Source organism: Glycine soja, chromosome 12, assembly GCF_004193775.1.
Source record: "Glycine soja cultivar W05 chromosome 12, ASM419377v2, whole genome shotgun sequence".
Taxonomy (NCBI): domain Eukaryota; kingdom Viridiplantae; phylum Streptophyta; class Magnoliopsida; order Fabales; family Fabaceae; genus Glycine; species Glycine soja.
The window spans coordinates 1219842-1241719 of record NC_041013.1 but is presented as its reverse complement, the minus strand read 5'-3'; the positions used below and the strand labels follow the sequence as shown (position 1 = coordinate 1241719).

The following is a 21878-nucleotide window of genomic DNA, read 5'->3' as shown; positions in this document are numbered from 1 at the left end:
ATACCCATTCCCAAGCCACTTGACATAAAGGAGTTTGACCAGCACAAGTGGAAAGTAGAGATAAAGTACATGAGTAACTGACTCTAATGGGAGCCGGTTGAGAATAATAGTATATATCTAAATGTAATATTATGTAATTAATTCTAATTTCAATAATAAAGTATTTTTATTTTTTTTTATCATTTTTATACTATTTAATAAAATAGTTAATTTGATAAAGTCTTTGATATTAAAAATTTGTTATCATAATAGATGTTAAAAAAAATGAGAAATAAGTCTCATTGAACGTGGATAACACATAAACGAGTGTTACAATTTTTACAAAAGAAAATAATTTATTTTATAATTAAATTAAAGAATTTAATTCAGTTAAATAAATATTTTAGTGAAATATTACTATATTTAATTAAACAACTAACATACTAACATACATAAGAGAGAACATTATTTTATAAATATAAAAGTTGTCCATAAATTAAAAATAAGATTTTATTACTATATGAGGATGCGATTAGTTATCATACTTAGTGCTTAACTATGAATTATCATTGTCTTGTATTAGAAAGCTTCTTAGAAGACATGATATGAAATTATTTTAGATAAAAATTTTCTTTTTTTTCTCTTTGAAAAAACACTCAAATCTATATCTTTTTACTATTATGAATAGAAACATCTACTTGAGAATAAGTGTAACAAACAAAAACTAAAAAAGTTCAAATATAATTTTAGACCTAAAAAGTAAAAAGAGAGTTTTGTTCTTTAGTGTTTCATTCATTAAAAAATTAATAACAAAGATTAATCTCGATGTAGATACACATGGAATGAGTTAATTTGATTTTTGCGGTAGTATATTTTAAACCCAACATAAATTCCTTTTTTATTTCACTATATGTGTTATGAACACTAATTTTTCTTAAAGCATCTCCAATGGAAGGATGGCTCATAAGAAGGTCTTCAAGTTCTGCTGGCGGCACCTAATATAGATCAATACGTAAAGGAATGAATAATTAAGTATGAGTGATAAAATTTATTTTAAGTTTGGTGTGTAAATTTTGCAAGTCAAATTAAGAAGACATACCTGGAAGCCTTTGAATTTGATGATTTCCTTGCCCTGTCAACGAGGAAAATCTCATCATCATCATCGACATAGCCAATATCACCTGTATGAAGCCAACCATCTACATCAGTGGTTGCTTCAGTGGCCTTCTCGTCATTCAGGTAATCTGAAAATTTTAGTGTGCATATATTATGAGTTATACATAACAACCTACAATCAAAACATTACTTAAGGTATACAGACATAAGATACGATGTGTTTAAAATACATATGTAGCTAGATATGGATACAAATTCATAAAACATATATAATAAATATTTAAAATGTTTTTCTACGTTTAACATGCATGCATACTCAGCATTTCTCAGTTCTCACTACAGTTCCGCAAGACCCTGTCTTCGTCCGGAATGGATACTTTGCAAACCCCAAACACATCGCCAACACCGGTCCAGCCTCTGTCTTCCCGTACCCCTTAATTTACATATATATTGTCATTCTTTGACTTCAACGTTTTTTATTATTTTTTTTTTAAATTACACGATCATTGGAGCACTAAAAAGCATCACTTTTGGGAGATATAAACGGGCAATTAATTCTCAAGGTTTTAAGGAAAAAAGTTATGTTATTTCAAAAAATAAACTCATTTCAGAGTCAAGAATTTGATATTTTCATGTAAGATCACCCAATGAAGGGAGCAAGATAGAGGCAGATTTTTGCTAAGATAATACAGTACAGAACACTGATTTAATAAAAAAGACATGGCTTAATCTCCATTCACTATCAAACATTTCCGATTTCATTAATTTTTGTAACAAAATTCATAAGCGCAATAAACAGCAATTAAGTCCATTTATCGTTATCATTCAGTTATTGACTCGAGGGAAAAAGAATTATAAACAACAAAGAAATGTACTCTGACAAAAAGAATGAGCTATCATGGGAACTGGAATGAACCACCAATTTGGTTGGTACCAGCAGGTGGATTGATTGCCACCCAAAGGAGTGATATAGTGATTGCTATGAGACCTGACCATACAAAAACAATGGTAGGTGTCGTCCCTCTTCTTCCCATCAAACCTTTGGCAAAAGGGTAGAGATGAGTCAAGACCCAAAAACTGAAGAAAACACCACCTAGTAGACGGCTCCACTGAGGTATGACACTGTATATGGTCCTGCTAACTCCAACTGCTATTGCTATTAAGTTAACCATCATAATTGTGATTGGTGGTATCATAATGGATGTCCACTTGACAATATAGAGATCAGCAAACTCATCATCTACAACATCCCCAGCAGATTTTGATGTCAAGGCGAATGGGATTTCAGTCCCTGCTATGACTTTGAGCAAACCCTGCAGCACAGCAGCTAGGTGTGCACTAGTCCCTCCAATCAACCAAAACTGCTCATTTCTCCACCATTCTTCCAGCTCGATGCCAGACCACTTGATTTCAAGCACCGCGAGCACGCACAAAGTCACGGTGATGGTCAAGAGATAAACAAGAAATGTGACATTGAGAGTTTGAACAATGAACTGGCCAGAGAAGAGGGAAAGTGCAGGAAGGAAGCAGTAGACAATAAGGAATATGGAAGTGAATGGATAGATTCCAACATTAAGGTATGCAATCCGTTGAAGAAACTTCATTCGTGGGCTAGCCAGAAGTGCATTGTTTCTTGAGAAGAATATTTCAACTGAGCCAGTTGCCCATCTAAGGACCTGATGCAGCCTGTCAGTGAGATTGATTGGAGCAGTTCCACGGAATGCGTCGCGCTTGGTAACACAGTAAACTGATTTCCATCCTCTATTGTGCATCCTATAGCCAGTAACCACATCCTCAGTAACTGATCCATAGATCCATCCAACACGCTGTCCCCACTGAGTCTTGTCCTCGTAGCAACAAGAGATCACACTGATAGCCTCTGCCACAGTTGATGCATCAAGAAGCTCTCGCAGTACAGTGAGGGCGCCTGGAGGGCGTCCATTCTTCACTGAAGGGTGATCAGCAAGTGGCCTGCCTTGGAACTCTGCCACTGGGATTGAGTCAATGAGGAAAGTTGAGTTTCCAAACATTTTAGGGAACACTGATAAATTCATTTCTTTTCTTCATCAGAGTCATCCATCCTTAGTGCCCTGTTCTCCTCAGAGATTTTATCATTCTTCTTCCTACTGCCAAAGTAGCAACTACAGCAACCAGGGTGTCGTTCTTTAGAGCGGGGAGGATCAAAACCATAAAGGGCTACTCTTCTAAAAAGACAACCAGTTCCTACGTAGACTGGCCCTTGAAGTCCATCCAGTGCTCTCATGTTGACATCAAAGAAGACAGTGTTATGATTGGCATATCTGTCAGAAGGGTCAATCCCCTCAAATCTCTGTGGGAACTGAACATAGCAGATGCGGTCACCACCACGATCCATCATAAAGCACATGCCTTCCCTCATTGCCTTGGAGTTGTATATGTAGTGGTCACAGTCAAGATTGAGTATAAAAGGACCATTGGACATGATGGCTGAGGCTCGAACCAAGGCATTCATGGCCCCGGCTTTTTTGTTGTGATCATAGCCTGGACGTTTCTCTCTAGAAACATAAACAAGTAGGGGAAGACGAATATCAACATCAGTCAGTTCAATGAGCTTTGTATCATCAACACTTCCAAAAAGAGGTTCATCACTGGGAGGTTTCAACATCACCTGCATCATTCATCAAGTATGAATCATTCATTCTCATCTCTCCAAGAATAAACTCGACACTTGGGATATAACTCCACTAGAACCGATGCAATATATTTAGTACCTGAATTATACCGGCATGATCACCCCTAGAATGCTCAGGTGAAGGGTTCAACCAAGTCCCTGGCCAATGAGCATCATCAGCCATCCATGTTGCTTTCGGAATCTTTACAGGTTGTACAAGTTCATCTTCGTTGTGCTGTCTCTGAAGTTTCATGGCCTTGATTTCCTCTCTTGCATGAAAGGCATCTGACCGACGACGGATAGAGTCAGGCAAACCATTGATCCTGACCTTGAACTCATCATACTCACGCTTCACCCGTCTGCGATCCTTGACAAAATCTGGTTTCACTTTGTTTTTGTAGGGATCTCTCTTTAAGTTGAAATATGATTCAGGATTCCTAGGCTCTATATTATGCTTACGGCAGAATGGAACCCATACATTAGCAAAACTGGCAGCTTCAGCCATTGCCTCAAATGTTAGAAGTGCACCTCCATCATCAGAAACATAGCAAGAAAGTTTCTCAACTGGATAGTCTGCAGCTAAAATAGATAAGATGGTGTTTGCAGTGACAAGAGGTGGTTCTTTCTCAGGATCAGCAGTAGAGACAAAGACATCTATGCCTGGTAGATCAGACTTTCCAGTAGGGTTGGTAGGGCTTGGCATTTCAAATTTTTCCCTCAGAACATTAAGATCTGTGGAACGGTTTATTGGGCATAACTTGGGCAGTTGATCCAGAAGCCAAGAAAAGGCAAACCATATCTCACAAACCACAGACATGCCCCATAGCCAGATTGCATCAGTGTTTTTGTGCTTGACCCTCCAAGCCAGGAACAGTATCAGGACAACCATGCGAATCAAAATTATGAGACTGTAAAATTAGATGCAGCAGAAAAAAGGCAGCTGTTAGTTTTCAAGTTCTTCATTAGACTACTATAGGCAGTAATTAAAAAAGCGATACAAATACATTTTAAGATTGGCATTGAGGTAAAATCTTAATCATGACTACAGACATGAAATGATTAAAAAATACTGGTAATTTCTAAGCCGAATATTTAAATTAAATCCCACAAAAAAAACATACAGACTCAAACATATTATAAACTAATATCTATTTTTGTGTGGACTTACCAATCATGACGTTGCACATTCAAATAGAGTCAAAATATAATGAAGCAAGCCAAATGGGCATTCAGAATAAAACATGGTTTTGATTAGTAGAAAAAACTTCTGCGGTTGTGGTTATTATTATTAACTCTTATTTAATTTTTATGTTTACTATAAAAATCTAAGACAAAAAAACAAGTCTTTTTTACCGATATGGGCTGAGAACAGCAGCAGATATCTTCAGTTTCCGTGTAAGTGGCCTCCAGGGTCTGTTCATAAACTCAGTTGGCTCAACAACATCATCATCCTCTTTCCCATTTCCTCCCTTTTTCCAAATGGCACTGCCATAGCCATAGGTACCCTTTGTTTCAAAGAGCCACCGATTGTGATCAAAATCACCAGTCTGGCTTCTCACTAGCACTGACTTTGTTGGCTCCACCACTGACATTCCACTCTCCATTTGAGACCATCCACCTGAGGGAGGAAGTGGAAGTGGCATTCCATTTAGATCTTCCACAGCAACTTCATCTAGCTCTGTGTTCTTATAGGGCTCTTTGCATCCCGGGCAGATTCCATCTCCTGCTTTTGCAGCATCTTTATAGCAGTCTCTACATATCTTAAAGTCACACTCACAAGGAAGAATATCCTCACCATGTTCATCACTCATCACCTTACAATCACAGCCACGAATTGCACATGAAGATCCTTTTGCACCAGCCATCTGTGAATGGTTTGCTTGGGATTCTATCACCTTATCCATTAGATGGGCGTGAGTAACACTGTTGTATCCTCCTGTGAAAAGTGAACTTGACACATATTGCTCAAGTTTCTGTGAAATTGATGGATTCATAGGTTGGTTATCGGGGGTTAGTGGCAAGTCCACCCTGTAACTCGTGAAGTCAACACTACCTAGTTCACTGTCAAGATCATCTCTGGAGTAGCTGATGTAGCGACCTGAGGGAGTTCTTCGCCCAAACGTTATAGTTGGAGGCAAAGGAGGCTTCTCGCAATCAGGTGCCTCATAAGTTGCTAACTGAGAATGAGATAACCGACTTGGCTTGAATGGTTTTGATGACATATTTGAAGACAAAGACCAATCTTAAGAATCCTGCAAAATTCAGAACTTTAGCAAATCAGATCTTCATCAGCATTGTATTTAATTCCACCCACTAGAAACAAAACTGTGGTATAGAGACTGAAATCGAAGTACAAGATCCAAAACTCTTCTGAGAACTCCAGACAAGAGTTCACATTAGGACTACGATTCTGATGAAAAAAGGTTCAATCCTTCATCATCCGAGGAGAAGAAAATAGAGAAAAACAAAAACAGAAAAACAAATAAACGAACGAGTGTAGTGTTAAACCGTTAAGAGAGACAGTCACATCAAATCAATGCCGAGTTGGAAAACCCCTTTGACTTTCCTACATTGCTTAACCTACTAATCATCAAAAGTCTAAAATTTCAGGAAAATTAAATTTTCCCACTTTCACCTTTATTCTAGGCAATCAGTTGGCTGTTACATATGCATGAAAGCTATCACATTCACATAAAAGATCATACCTTAACTAGGAAAAAAAACACCCCATGAATGAATGCATATCTCAGAAAAAGAGATGAAGCAGAGAGTGATCACAAGATGGAAAAGATAGCATGCATGCCTGTTGCTTGAAAAACTAAATCTCACTCAGATTGAGATCTGATATCCTTGTTGTGTTGTGTCTGATCTTTATAAGAAAGTCATGACAGCAACATATTACAGAATGTTTTTTTTTTTTTTGGTGTCATAGTCTATAGAATGTTTGAAAGAGTTTAAGGCATGTTCTCAAATTGCTACCTTATATAGTACTATAGCCTGTACACGCTTAGTGACTGACAGAGAGAGAGGAGAGGTAGTTAGTCGTGAGCAAAACTAAGCACTAGCGGTCCATGATTGAATTTGAAGTCTATCATATATATATACTAAAATCTTACTGATTAAAATATACTAGCATTTTCTTGTTTTATTTTTGTATTTTAAAATTATATATGAAGGTTCTTGGCTATCTAATCTAATTAAATCCAATCTATCTAATAATAATAAATTTGTGAATCATTTCACACATATAAAATCCATGTGATACTTTAAGAGTAACTCTTAAAGTTTGGAGTTCGTATGTGTAACTTTTTATATAGAATGATGGACGACCATGCCTAATGCTTAGTATGTAAATTGTGTTTGCTTAACTGTGTTATTACAATACATAAATGGTAACTTGGCAATTACACAATTAAATGGTGAACAAAATCAAAATAAGTAAACAGTGATTGTGTAATTGCCAAATTAATTATTGATAATGGATTGATTTGTAAAAATTTCTTATTAATGCTTATTGATAATTTTCTCGTGTTATTAATGTTGATTGATTTTTTATTTATTTATTGTTCTATTAATGAAAAATTGTATAGAAAATAAATCTGGTATGTAATAGGATCTAATATTTAGGAATCTCTGAATGGATTTAGAAATTTATTATTATTAAATAGATAGATTAGATTAAATTATATGATGAAAGATTATTTATTCTGGTAATCTCATTGGCTTCTAGTATATGTAAAATTATAGGTTGACATATGTAATATAAACATCAGTAATATATGTTTATGTAAAATTATAAACATTTGTATTATATGACATGTTGAAACCAGTGCATTAGTAAAGCTCAACGCTTTTCCGTGGCTACAAAAGCGTGCTCCGCTCAACGGAAAGCTTGAAAATTCACTAGCCATAACTAATCAATGATAGTAGTGGGTATAAACCACCGCAATGGTAAAAAAATATAATATAAATATAATGACAGTCGACCACCACAATGATAAAAAATAATAATTTAAAATTTATAATAATTCACAATAATATTAACTTATGTAACAACTTAATAGTATTATAATTTTATAACAATTTAATATTATAAATGGTTAAAATCTAATCATTTCAATTTTAAATAGTGGTGATTCAAAACTATATTCACAAATCTAAATCAGTGATATTTGCAAAAGTAATGACATTAATTCAAATGGATAGAAAGGGCAAGATTCGGACAATTTTGAAAAATGAGGAAACAAAATTAAACTTTTTAATAATAGACTAATCAAATTAAATTTTTAAAAAATTAAGAAATCAAATTGAAATAAATAAATAAATAGAGAGCCAAATTGAACTTTCAAATTTGCATCAGTAACGTCAAATTCAATCGGGCAAAAAAGACTTGATTGAGACTTTTTAAAAATTAGAAGTCCTAATTCAACTTTTCAAAAATTAAGAGAACTAATTGGGGGCATTCTAAAATAATCAAGAGATCATTTTAATGATTAACCTATACATACACCAAACTATTCGCACTAGGCTTCCCCAGAAAGTCTCCAGACAAAAATAATAAAACTCAATATGAGCCTAACAATCAATCACCACCTCTGAACCAAAAAGTCGGATAAATAAGTTATGACTCCATTATTTTTTATGTATTGTTATTCCCTAAATGAAAATAAAATGTAAGCATTGGACTTTGCCTATTAAAATCTAGTTTTCCATCATTTTATCTTCCAGAAACCCAGCATGGCCTCGGTCATAAAGAACTTATAAGCAATTATGATATTTCATTGCCATTAGCTTTCATCCAAGGCTGATCATCCTCCTACACAACATTTAAATTCATTTTCCCGTCAAGTAGTATTGAAGTTTTACAACAAACTAGCCCACCAAAGAATACAAAATAAATTGCAGCCGACAAATACAACGGGGGGCGATGAGCAAAACCGCAGATAATACAATTACAAAGAAAACAAAGTGATTCAAGAAATTATTGAAGCCGTATTAGTGATGTTGCCAGGCCTGCATTCACAAGTACACTGACTTCTTGATCCTTCCACTACACGTTGGGATCTTCTGGTGTGAAGCTTGATGTTCACCACCTTGCCAGCCATCTGTAGCACCATAACATCCAGAAAACAATAGTAAAGGAGACACGCCTACCATCATTCCTTTAAAAAAAAACTCCAAAATACACCCCAGAAAAGGTCAAGGAAACATCACAAAATATAAGATGCCTACTGAACCATCTTCAAATAGTTGAGGATTGTCAATAGAAAGTAAATTTCTATGATTCCCCAAGAGATATTTCTGATGGTTTCAACATAAATTAAATGTACATATAATACTAAGTTCTCCAGAAAAGAATAACATCAATGTTTTTTAGGAATCATTTAGAAATATTATCCAATCATTGACAAAATCTACAGTAACACAAGTAAATCAAAATCAGAACAACTAATAATGGCTTGGCTAACAAGAAATCATTCCATGGGCAAGCTTTAAAATTTCATCAAGTGAACAAAGTGTCTATAAATAATATTAGGAACACAAACTTAAATAGCAAAACAAATAGTTACAAACCATTTTCCAAACCAAGTCTTCAGGACCCAATGGTAGAGCAGGACTAGAATACAAGAAATGCCTTGAGTACTGAAAAGAAAAAATAAAACATTAAACACAACACAAGCAAACAAGACAATGCACAAATCAATTTTAGAAAAATGAAAATAACCAAGTTAATTACTGCTACAAACATTTTCAAAGGGCACAATATTTTTCAGCTAGGCATTATGCATTAGTAGAAAGTTCTAGCAAGATTGACCACAAAAGAATCAAATAACACAAGGGGGTGGGGGGCAGAAGTGAAGTAAAATTCTACATGACCCTGATTACAAACCTTGGCAAGATTTTGTTGCATTTCTTTGATATGAGCAGGTCTAATGCCTTTTAAATATTTCAAAAGCCATCCTGGCTTTACAGCGTCATTAGAAGAAATGAACACCGCTATCTGCATGTATGGAAAAAAGTAAATAGCAACTTACCATTAAAAAATAGAAATTAAGAATTCATAAAGCTCAGACTTATCAGATAACCATATAGAATACTAGACAATGCAATTTTGGTCACTGGATCTATCCTACCTTAGAGTGTTTTTTTTAAGGTTTTGGTAATAATAAGAGGCCCAAATTCTGCAACAGTGTGCAGTCTATGTTGTTCTTTGGCGCATTTAGTTGAAATCGAATGCATGTACCTTGGTCTCCCTGCACTTATATCTTCGGGATAGGACTATGCTTTTAGTTTCTCTTTGGTGTTATGCCCATGGGCCATGGCTATGTCGTAATTATTGCCATGGATAGGACTGGATAGCCCTGCTATTTTTTTTGGATTCCTGCTTTCTTTTGCATTTTTAAAAAATAGTTGAGGATACCTTTACCTCGGCCTCATTATATTTCTCCAGAAAAAATTCTTTTTCTATACAAATCTACTCCATTTTCAGAAAATGAGTCATTAAAACAAACAAACTAAGCTAAGGACATGATCATGTCCTGCTATCACTTAATTTGTTCCTCTCTATGTACCCAAAAGAAGAAAATAGGCTCCAAGCCAGTATTCAAATCTTTATATTGTACCCCCCAGTCTCTCTTCTCTCTCTCAAAAAAAGTCAATATTAATCATCTGAGATAGTAGGTATGATGTATAAAGACATTAGGCATTATATACTCCTGTAAAGATTTATAAACCAACATATAATCCCCAATAGCAACTTGCCTACACTGTCCACACCAAAATAAAACCATCCAAAGCTAGTGAGTTATTTTCACCACTATTTTATTGCAATTATACCATTAACTCTCAATGTTGTTCTTAATGTAATCAGTTACATGATATAAATATACACACCTTCCTGTAATCAAGAATTCCTTCGAAAGGAAGCTCCAGCTCATCACTTATTATAACTGGAATGCATCCACTGACAATTGCATCAAATAATCTAGCAGAGGATGGAGTGTCACCAGCTGGGCTTAAGCAAAATAGAGACCTGATGATGTGCAAGGCAAGCAAATAAATACAACAAAATAAGTAGCCTGTGTACATTAATTCAAGTGCTGAATTTATATTACTTGCGCATGCCCCTCTGAGCAGCTTCTTTTCCCCCCTCTCCAGCTGTTCCCTCTTCTATAACCACACCATCAGCCCCACTTAACTCAGCTCCAAGTTTAGAGCGTATCTTCCCTCCCTGAAATGGATAGATCACAAAAAGAGCAACTAAACTCAGAATAATAGAACATGCAGTTGACAAAATAAAATTGAGAATGCCACGTACACAAGTAGGGAAAAACAAGATGAGACCTCTGTCCAGAAACTATAAGATCATACAACCAAACAATAAAAAGCCAATAGCCAGTCACAGTTCTACCCCCAAATGGCACAAGGCCTTCCTTATATAGTTAATGGGTTCAACAAAAGTATTCTGATTTTAGTTGCTTAAGTCAGTTCTAACTCCTAAGGGCTGATGTTGACAAAGCCCAGAAAAATGTACTACTAAATAGATGCTCTCCACCGTTGACAATAGTTGCAACTCCAACATGAGATTGAACAGAAAAGTTCATAAAAAGAATATTTCTTGATTTCAAGTGACATCGTATGCAAATAGACCTTTCAAATCTTCCACCTGCCAGTCTATCAAGTAATCAGCTATCACACAATATTGCTTACCGCATTTCTCTTGAGCCGGCCCCGGAAGAAAAGCAGTGTGCTTCTCTTTGGATTCGTCTCAGATAAACACTTGGCATCACATAAATCAACATTGGGAACATAAGGGAGAATCAGGTCTTTCTCTAGATAAACCTGTCCAGGCTTGTACCTGAAAGAAGAAAAAGACCACTCAATGCCAATTCCAACAAATAATAGCATTGCATTGACAAAGTTGTGTGCAGGTTAGAAAAATAACCAGTTCCCTGTGGAATCCATATCAGGCAAGAGCCATATTGCATTCTTCACATATCTTCGAACGGACTTAAAAGACCAGGGATGATGCACTGGGAGTATGTGATCTCTGCCACCAGAGCGCTTCCAAGCAGGCTGATCAGTGATCCACTTCAAAGCTTCCTACACCCACAACAACATAAGGCATAATTGTCCACATTACAGCAGTCATTGAAAAACAGAAAAACAAGGTTCAATTGTTGTTACTAATTAAAGAACAAACCCTCAATTTCATTTACCCTCTCACCTAAATGGTCCTTGAAATAAAAAAAGAAAAAATATATAAAAGTAATCTCCTTAGTACTAATAAAAATCATGTTAAGAAGCCTTCAAAATATTGAAAAAAACCTTCAAATTGTTCCCCAAACTGTTAGTAAAACATATCAACTTAGGCATTAAACAGAAGGATATCTAATACTTCGGGGAATTAATTACATAGTTTTATTACTTGAAGGTCTAGTGACGAGAGAGGGTAATAGTTGAAGGACTAAATTGGTAGTTAATTTAGAAGTAAAAGTAGAAAACGGAGAGAAGCAAAGAACAGTGAGGGTTAGAAGAGCGAGCACTCACACCCTATAAAGGGCCTTGCATTGTTGTTTTTCCATGAGGAAGAAGCTGATAGTGGTGAAGAAGGGTATGTAGAACAAGTCAGCCTCCTCCTGCCGATGAACCCTAACAACGCTGGTCAATAGCCTTTCCGATTGGGGAGCAATGAGGTCCGCCCAGAGCCAGTAATCAATGGAGTGCTGCATTCGCAATTTCACAGATCAATACAACAAACAAACGACGGCGAGAGGAGAAGGAGAAGGAAGAAACCTGTTCAATGAGACGGTGAACGGGACTTCCATTAGAGGTGAGATTGGAGGTGTCTCTGTAGGTGTTTTTGAAGAGCCAGAGCAAATCGTGGGTGAATTTGGGGGGCATGTCGTAGACGTAAACCCTAAGGGGAAGGGACACCGGGTAGTAAGGATCTGAGTACAGCCTGTCCGTCTCGGAGCGAAAAACGGCGTCGTCGAGCTTCGTGACGTCGCGCGCTGTGTGGTCTTTGAGGGACGTTTGAGCGTGGGCGAGGAAGTGGTCGAGGGAGGCCACGAACGAGGTTTCGGCAATGGGAACGTGGAAATGGGTGGGGGAAGGAGAAGAAGGGGTGCGGAGAGGAGAGAGAGAGAAGAGGAAAAGGAGGAGAGAGAAAGCGAGGAGGAAGAAGAAGAGGAAGATTCGCGAATTGGATCGCTGGTTGTTCTTTCCTGCCATTCTGAATCAACAACTTCCACTGCCCAGAAGAAGAAGAAAATAAATAAATGCCCCCAATAATTACAACAAATTAATCTTTTTCGATGCACTTATCTTACCTTCTTCCTAAATGGGTGGCTATACTACTTCTTCAAATATTAACATGTGATTTTGGTTTAGAGAATGAAAATAAAAGAATTTTTTTTAATCAAAGTTGATGATAAAAAGTGTGAGTTTTAAAAAATATAACTCTAATATTATTTTTTTCCTTTTTTCCAAACACATCCTATGAGGTATAATTTTTAATATATTTATTTATCTTAGCTTCCTTGATTAATTTTTATCTATATACATTGTAAAATATAGAAAAATATTTGATAGACATCCAATGATATCTAACACCCAGAGATAGAAAAAAAACAAAAAAACTTGATTAATGTTTAAAATAAAAGATGATTTATGTATGATTAAAATTTAAGAGATTGAGTTGTTGTAGTTATTAAAAAAATCACTAATCTCTTAAAAAATAAAAGTAAATAACTGAAAAGTAATCTTTTGAAAAACTTGAGCATCCATAATGTAACAAACATGCTATAATAGTAATTCTAATCCAATTATGAAAAAAATCATTTTTCTCAATTTATGATTTATTTTCAGTTTTCCAACTTGGTTTTACTTCTTTTATTTTAAAATAAGTGACGTTATAATAAATAAAAAATCATATGAAGCATTACATTTTGTATTTTTCTTTACTTCAATTTTGTCCCTAATAAATAATTAATGAGACACAAACAGTCTTACATAAGTAATAAAGAATAAGGATAAATTTAATAAAATTGTTCTAGTCGTTAAAATATTTATTATTTTTCTTAATCTTTAAGAAAAAAGCCAAAAAAATAAAATCTAGAACCTTACTTTAGGTTGAAATTGAAGGAATAATATGTTTGCATTGCAATAGCTTGATTGGCTTATTACATTTCTATGGTATATTCAAAGTTCAAACATATGTTCCAGGTAGGACTTTCAACTAATTCTTAGACGTGCTAAAGTTCTCTGAGTTTTTTTCACGTTGTAATAATAATGGAAAGTGGTATCAGAACTTAATTAGTTTATACATATAATCAACATATAGAAATGAAAGCAGCAAGCAATCAAGTCAAAGACACTGTCCTAGTAGTCTAATATATAGACAGGCTTTGTTTTTGTTGCTGTGGCAACTTAGAAGGAGATGAGGTCATCTTTTGATGATGATTGTTGTTTCTTTGGATGTTGCCCTCCTTCAAATGCATCATCCCTACCCTTTTTCCCAAAAATCATCTCATCAAGATCATCCAACATGTCATCGTGGCTCCCTCCATGGACTCCAATTCTTGAACCTGGCTTTCTAATCAGTGCTTCCTCTTTGGTAACAACCGGTTCAGCTTCAAATGGAACAACGGTAGGCTCCTTCTGCTCCTTCTTCAGCTCTTCATATTTGGAGAAAACCTTCTGAATCTCATCGTTAACATTCAAGGCCTCAACAAGCACTGCTTCATTATCCCAAGCAGTCTCAACGATTCTATGGACACTAGTCTGGGACTGACGACACTGTTGTACTAATGTGGTGGTCAACTCATCCTGTGAGAAGTAGATGTTCGTATGAATAACATCATACAAAAATATAATTTTAACATTATAACTTATCGAGCAGAAATTGACACGCAGCAGCTAAGTCATTGGCATGGCTAAAACAAATGAAATTGTATCCATAAATAGAATATTTTAGTTCAAAATTTATCGATGTCAACTCAAATGAGAGCAACCAAAAAGGAACATACAAATGCAACTAGACAAAAAGTAAATTACCTTCAACACATTCTGCTGCATTGTAGAAGACAACACAGTAGAAAGAAGCTCAATGCTATTTCTCGCGACATCAAATGTTTCCTTTATTTGTTCAGACTTAAAACTTTGCATATGAATATCTTGCGGCATAAGATGTGCAAGACTGACATCAGCCTCTGGAGTAGTGGCAGAACGAGGAGGAGTAACAGAGGTTAAGCTTTGCCCATGAATATCATACTGAATAAGATCTGCAAAACTGACATCAGCCTCTGGAGTAATGGCAGAGTGAGGAGGAGTAAATATAGGAGCCAAGCTTTCGTTGTCACGGCCAGGGAATCGAATACCCCTTGATTTCAAACTCTGGACCAGAAAAGTAGTGTTGGATAAAAAACCATTTTGAGCCTTCAAAGAGTTGTTGGTTCATATAACAACCTATTAGAGCTTTTGAATTATGACCAAGTAATCTATGATACCATCATGGCTGCCTCAATTCTTGTCCACTCCTAACAGCTTAAGTTTATAAGGTACAGTTGATTCATGACAAAAAGTGATAGACAAGGAAAGTTCAAAAGCAAAAATTAAATATCACACTAATATAATTGTTAATTAGCAAGCCCAGGAATTCCATTAATTAAGGTGATCTAATTTTATTAACAAGTACTTTATCTAATTCCTAAATAAAACTGTATACATGTACAAGTATTTTGGCATCTTATTAGCTATTGGCTGAAATGGTCCAAACAAATCTTGACTTCGTGACACTATTAGCATATTTTGCTCTCTTATTTAGCTGACAAGCATTGAAAGTTGTAAAGGTACCTTGTAAGTTTCTGCATAGACAGGCAGATAGCGAAGCTCAATGGTTGACTCTCCCCATGCCTCAATCATTATCAAAGCCTTATTCCGGTTATTAAGAATAGTCTGAGGGTCATCAATGAGCTTGACCATCTCATCAAGGACTCTCTCAGTTGCCACCTCCAAGAAAGCCTTGTCACAGTTCTTGACCAACGCTTCAAGCAAAACCAAAGCCAGATACTGACCTCTAGGACTCTTGGCCACGACCCTTTTCTTAATTGCACGTACCAATTCAGCAGTGTTAAGTTGATCAGCATTGATCAAGTCACATATATGAAGAATTGTAGCCCAATCAGGCTCATGTAGGGCCTCAGAGGTAGCTTCCCCAACGAGTTTACCAGCATGGCCTGAATCTTGGAAAAATTCCTTGACCTTGAAGCTCACAGAACTCATGCCAGCACTCATCTTCCGACCCACCTCAGCCCCACCAATTTTGAGACGCTCCCCCAAAGCGTTGACTTTTCCCATCAAATTGTCACTCATTTTTCCTCACCCAGTTTGACCCCACGAATGGCCAGAAAATCTGCAGAAACAAATTACTGAACTTAATTAATTTACCATATATGTATTTTTGGATTGCTAAGATGAAATAGGTTTGAACAAGAAGAGAAGCGCTTCCACTTGTTAATTAATTTGTTGGTGTTGGAGAAGACAAGAAGGACGCCCATGTTCCTTGGAGTTTCAGCCTTCTGCTATATAAGTCCAAAGTCCCAACACCTTTCCTATATGTCTTTTTTCTTCTCAATTTGAATTCCTCGTACGTTACGTTACATAAAGTCACAACAGATAAAACAACCTTCAATCGTCTTTTGTTTTTGTTTTTTTAGCGAAAGCTACAATCGTCTAGGCATTAGTGCATTATACAGTTCTTTAGTTCGACTATTGTATGTTCTTTGTAAAGCACACAATACAGTTCCTGATATATATATATATATGTGTAATTTTAGCCTTTTTTAATTAAAATTGAAGTTCCATTTTAATAATTTATGTTAATTTTCAACCTAAATTTTTAGTATACGTGTTAATTAACAAGATAAAACTCTAATTTTAATTAGAATATAAACACATAATGAACTTGTAACTTTATAAACTGTTTTCTCATTCGTACGTAATGGTGCTGCTTGTATTTTGGGCCAGAGCCTCATTGTATACTTACAGATGAAATTCAGCCCACTGTGTTGTTGAAGGCAGGCAGAGATGACAACCAACTGTTTGCACCACCACAGTACTGTCCTGATAGATTTAACTAGTTTGGTACAAATGTTATAAAACTGACTAAAAAAAAACGAAAATTATAAAACTAACTAGTTTTGCACAAAAGCCAATAAAGTGAATAACAATAAACAAAAGCCAATTGAAGAATTAATGGAACGAAATTTAAATTGTCTATTAAAGATAAACAATTGCATTTAATAACACTTATCTTATTAAATGATACGTTATTCAGTTTTTTTTTTCTTTAGTAATACGGTAAATTCTGATTTGGGTAAGATATGTTTTTAAATGGATGATGGACTGGATGAGAGAATCTAACTCATTTGATTACATATCATGAGTTATTATAACTTTTTTTATATTATTTTTTATTCTTACAAGATAAAAAAAAAATGGAATCTGTCTGATGTCTACCATGGTAGGCTTGCGGTTCTCTTCAAATTAAGGTGTCTGTTAGCAACACTAAGGTTCAGGTTTATAGTATTATCCTGACTAGGTGGCTAAGTGAGTGTTAGATGAGGGTTACCATCATTGCCTCTATTACATAAATGCAATAAAACAAGGTCAGGTCCCAGTTCGAAATATTCATTATTCAAACAAAAATCAAAACTTGTTTATGTTATTTAATTATTTTTAATTAGGCTATTGAATTATTTTTTTAATTAGATTCTTAAATTTATATATTTTTTTAATTGGATTCTTCTGCCTAAGTATCGTTATGAAAAGTTAATTGTTTTAGTCAATTGTATGAGTTTATAACATGGTTGTTGTAGGATAAATTAAAGCCTAGTGAAATTTGTGAAAAAAATACTTGGATTTGTAGATGGGAAAATATTGGTTGAAAAAAATACTTAGTATAGACTTGCAGAGTTGACAGTATTAGATTAGAAACTAATTAGGTCCTTGTGCTCAATTTCTCTTGAGGATAATTAGACAGAATGATCCGATATAAAAAGTTAATTACATATTTAAGGTGTAAGAGAATTATACCAATCAAATGTGATGGGCTGTTTAACCTCATTTTTACTTGGGACAAGTTAGGTACGTAACTCCATAAATCTGAATTGTGATGTATGTAGAGGGTGGCTTCTTATGGTGGAGTTTTAAGGGATGATAACGGTATTTTTATTTGTGATTTTTATTTGAGTATCACGAATGGGATGAAATTAACATGGAGGAGAGGTTTTTGTCGGATAAAAGTGTATTCTGGTCCTCAAGAAACTTCAAATTTGTTGACTAAAGGAGGTTGTTGTTCTTTCACATCCTTGTTATAGTATGGTGCATAGGATCCATAGTATTTATCAACACAAAATGCATGGAGTGCAATTCTTAGTTAATTTTCATGTTTTGAGGTGGTATCTTATTTTATTTGTAATGTCGTACACATAGATTTAGCGTTTTATTAGTTCTTCTTGAGATTCCTAGGCAACAATAACCTTGGTATATTTTACTCCAATACACAGGGTTGTTTTTAAAATTATTCTGTTATTCCTTTTCAAAGTAGTTTTATATTTAAATGTTCTTTTGTGCTGTAGATAAAAACTGAAAATCAGAGAATAAAGTTGAGTAAGCACCCGTTTTCATGGGGTTTTTGACAGTAGTACCTTGGGCGGGACATGAAAAAAAATGATACATAGGAAGAGGTTGAGAGAGGTAAAATAGAATGGTAATGAATCGGCAAACCAAGAATTGAAATCCACAATGTTACTCCTTTTATGAATCTTTCTCTGCCTTTTTTTTTTTCTCCATGATGTCCATTAATGTTTTCCCTGTTGTCACATGGTTCTAGGTGGCCCAAAAGCAGCGTGTGCTGGTTGTGCTGGCTTTGCGGCATTCTCCGTCGTAATTGAGAAGTTTTTGGAGAGACATCAGTAAGGGAATTGACGTTAGCCTAACACATTTTTTGAGTTCTTGGTGAATTCTTTTTGCCCATTTGATACGGAACGCGATTGGGGAGCACGCATATTGCGGTAGTTATATCAATAATTTTTTTGTATACGATGTCATTGGTAAATGCATTAATTTCTAATATGGAGAAAGCTGATTCATTATTCACCGCACTCATTATCTATTTAGGTGACAAAACTTAAGACTTCAATCTTGCTTCACAGGTTTTATTTGTTTTAATTTTGTCTTAAAAGTTGCAAAAATGTTGCATTCATTTCTTTTTACATAACTTCACCAACTAGCTGACAAGATTTCTGCTTTCATACTCGGAAGATCTAGTTGTTTACGTGCTCACTGTTCAAGTACATATCTTGGTTAACAAATACATATTTAATAAAGGAAAATTGTTCACAATAGACCCTGATGAGGGAATGATTAAGGAAAATTTGAATAAACTCATACCCAATACATATCTCAAAACTCTCCAAGATGAGTTATCCCGGTGGGAGATATATGCAACTAATAATAACTAGAGTAATAAAAACAAGATAGGGTATATATTTGACTGCATGAAGTCTCAGAAAAGAATCAATACACTGAGGCTCTTCAGTTTTATTTTATTTCTATTTAGTTATTCCACATATGCCATTCTAACTTCTCATAAATCCACTAATATGCTTGTATAATATAAATCAGAGGATCAATCCTTAGTTGTTGCAGAATTGGAAGGTTGACCATCCTTGGTGGCCTGTTGTTCAGGTTTGGAAGGCTGATTAGCTGTGGTTGCCTGTTGAGGTTCAGTTTTGGATGGTTGATTAGGTTCAGAAATGGATGTGTGGACATGAGCACCTTCTTCAGTTTTTCCTTGATTGTCCTGGGCCAAAACCTTCTCCTTAGTTTTCTGTCCCACCTCCTCAGCTGCCTTAGCAACCCTGCTGTAAGCACCCGTTACCCATGTAGCCCCAGTCAACACATAACGATTCTTCATTATGGCAGATCCAGCACTAGACACTGACTGCTCAGCTACTGAAATTGCAGATTTAGTCTTCTCCGACACTTGAAATTTCTCATCCATTTCTTTCATTTTGTCATTCACTATAACCGTACCGGCACTGATCTTTTCAGTGAAACCAACCTTCTGGTCCAAAGAAACAACTTTTGCTGTTGCCGTGGAAGTTAGCTGGTGCCTTTCATCAAAGGATTTTGCTCGATTCAATGCATCTTTACCCAAAATGAAGCCCTTTGCTAGCAAGCCGGTTACAACATCCTCTGCCTTTCTCAAACCAGATTCGCCACTCTCAGCATTACTAGTCTGTGTTGCCTGATCATGATAATTAAACTATAATTGTCAAACGTGGTTGCCAACATCATACAATTACAAAATCAGAAAGACTAATTATAACAACACACTCTTTATTATTAACTTAAGTTTATTAAAAGTCACAAAATTTTGTGGTCACCCTTCTTTATTTAACTAGTCTCACTCATAATTTATAGCTTTGAATTGATTTTAACTAATAATGAAGAGTATGTTGGGAAATAAGAGGAAATGGATACTACAGATGCAGCAGAGGCAGGCAGAGCATGATCCGGAGCCAAAGCTATGGTTAGAGACTGTCCACACACCACCGCCCCCTGGAGACATCAACATAAGACAAGTTTCATTTCTGCTATAAAAAACATTAATTTAATTGTGCCACCTCTAGTCCTCTACATTAATAATGAAAGTGATACATTACACGTTGTGTTATAATGAATGCTTTCTCAAAAAAAGAAAGAGGTGCATGTTGCATTAAACAGTGAGTGTTTGGCAAATAGAGAACACTTGTTAACAACGAAATTGGATAAAAGGCTCTGAGAAATGAATCTACCGAGAGAAGAACTGCAGTTTCTGCCCCCTCTGGATTACTGAAGGTAACATACGCAACTTGGGAATTTCCCTTATCACTGAAAAATGAGAGCAATTATTTACTACATGTTCTATCCGAAAGTTGTTGAGTGGAGTGCCATCTAATGACATGGCAAATAAAATGGAAATTATATAATACAGACAAACCTTTGCATTTCAATATATTCGATTTTTCCCGGAAACGCAAGAAATTCCCTCAAATCTTGCTCGGTTGCAGTTGAAGAGATGTTGCTGACTTTCACCGATACCTGTTAAACAAAGAAAAAAAAGACAAATACATTAGCTATTTCTATTGTCAGAAAATGTATTTTCTTGATGTTCATATACCATATCATGATTGAAACTTGCAAGTTAAGAAATGTGTACAGTGGCTTTGGTATCCTCTTCACTTCGTAGATTTTCCTAACTTATACTATAAACAACACAATTATATTTCTATTATTCAAGTATGTTTTGTTTCAAAAAAAACATTTTTTGTTTTTATTTTTTAATTTCACTAATAACTGTAAAAATGTAATGCTCTTTCTTTTTCTGATTTCAAAGATTTATGGAGGAAATTATGGAAAGAACAAATACCATATAGGCCTCATCTTGTTTTCAGTTTTCTATTTTCTGCTCTCATACAACAAAATATAAATATATGAGAAAGCCAGCTATGTCAAATTTTACCGTTTATACAATCAGATGAATGAGAGAATTCCCACAAAGAAAGACGGAAAAACATTAAATCAAGTCGCGCAAAACTCAGACAGAAATTGAAAACCTCATTCAAAATGTTAGAAATTTAAAAAAAAAATGACATGAATTTTTATAAGCTAACATAAATTGATTAGAAATCCATACCAGATCCACAACATATAAGAATTCAAAAACACGGAATCATGTACCTTACAACAAGATGGCCTGAATTAAATATGTTTTTCTTAATTATAAACAAAATCATGCTAGAAAAGAAAGTAATGATCGAAGATGTATGCAACTAACCGCCATTATATCTGGTTATTTGAGCCTATGCCAGAGATCAATCTTTCTCTAGAGAAGAAGATGGGGTTTGAAGTTTTGCTAACGGAATTAATAATGGTTATTTGCGTGAGAGTACGTGAATCTTTTTTCTATTTTCCTTTATTCTCCTTTTGATGATCAAATCTATTTATTAATTTAGGATATATAAATATAGGATGACATGATGTGAGAAAAGCATATCATCAATTCTGTATGTACTCTCTCAAA

The 21878-nt window shown here is 35.1% G+C and overlaps 3 protein-coding genes and 1 pseudogene across 5 annotated transcripts; all 4 read right to left on the bottom strand.

Moving 5' to 3' along the window:
* Positions 1-1851: 1851 nt before the first annotated feature.
* LOC114379286 lies at positions 1852-6270 on the bottom strand (annotated as a pseudogene).
* Positions 6271-8499: 2229 nt separating this feature from the next.
* LOC114380532 (probable arabinosyltransferase ARAD1) lies at positions 8500-13060 on the bottom strand. The gene is made up of 9 exons (XM_028339632.1): positions 12542-13060; positions 12298-12471; positions 11691-11848; positions 11456-11603; positions 10861-10976; positions 10640-10778; positions 9636-9746; positions 9320-9388; positions 8500-8850 (listed from the first exon to the last, which is right to left on the bottom strand). Exons 1-9 carry the CDS (start codon positions 12977-12979, stop codon positions 8719-8721), a joined length of 1485 nt encoding a protein of 494 aa, XP_028195433.1. The 5' UTR covers positions 12980-13060; the 3' UTR covers positions 8500-8718.
* An 825-nt stretch (positions 13061-13885) lies between these two features.
* On the bottom strand, positions 13886-16482 carry LOC114379342 (TOM1-like protein 1). Of its 3 annotated transcripts, none has more exons than XM_028337984.1 (4): positions 16259-16482; positions 15602-16176; positions 14804-15142; positions 13886-14575 (listed from the first exon to the last, which is right to left on the bottom strand). In XM_028337984.1, exons 2-4 carry the CDS (start codon positions 16118-16120, stop codon positions 14177-14179), a joined length of 1257 nt encoding a protein of 418 aa, XP_028193785.1. In that variant the 5' UTR covers positions 16121-16176; positions 16259-16482; the 3' UTR covers positions 13886-14176. The 3 variants fall into 3 exon arrangements, with proteins under 3 accessions (XP_028193785.1, XP_028193784.1, XP_028193783.1); XM_028337983.1 differs by having other exon boundaries at positions 15602-16160; XM_028337982.1 differs by having other exon boundaries at positions 15602-16482.
* Positions 16483-19174: 2692 nt separating this feature from the next.
* LOC114379352 (binding partner of ACD11 1-like) lies at positions 19175-21785 on the bottom strand. The gene is made up of 5 exons (XM_028337994.1): positions 21633-21785; positions 20796-20896; positions 20611-20686; positions 20297-20374; positions 19175-20060 (listed from the first exon to the last, which is right to left on the bottom strand). The coding sequence occupies exons 1-5, from the start codon at positions 21636-21638 to the stop codon at positions 19440-19442; spliced, it is 882 nt and encodes a 293-aa protein (XP_028193795.1). The 5' UTR covers positions 21639-21785; the 3' UTR covers positions 19175-19439.
* Between the last annotated feature and the right edge of the window lie 93 nt (positions 21786-21878).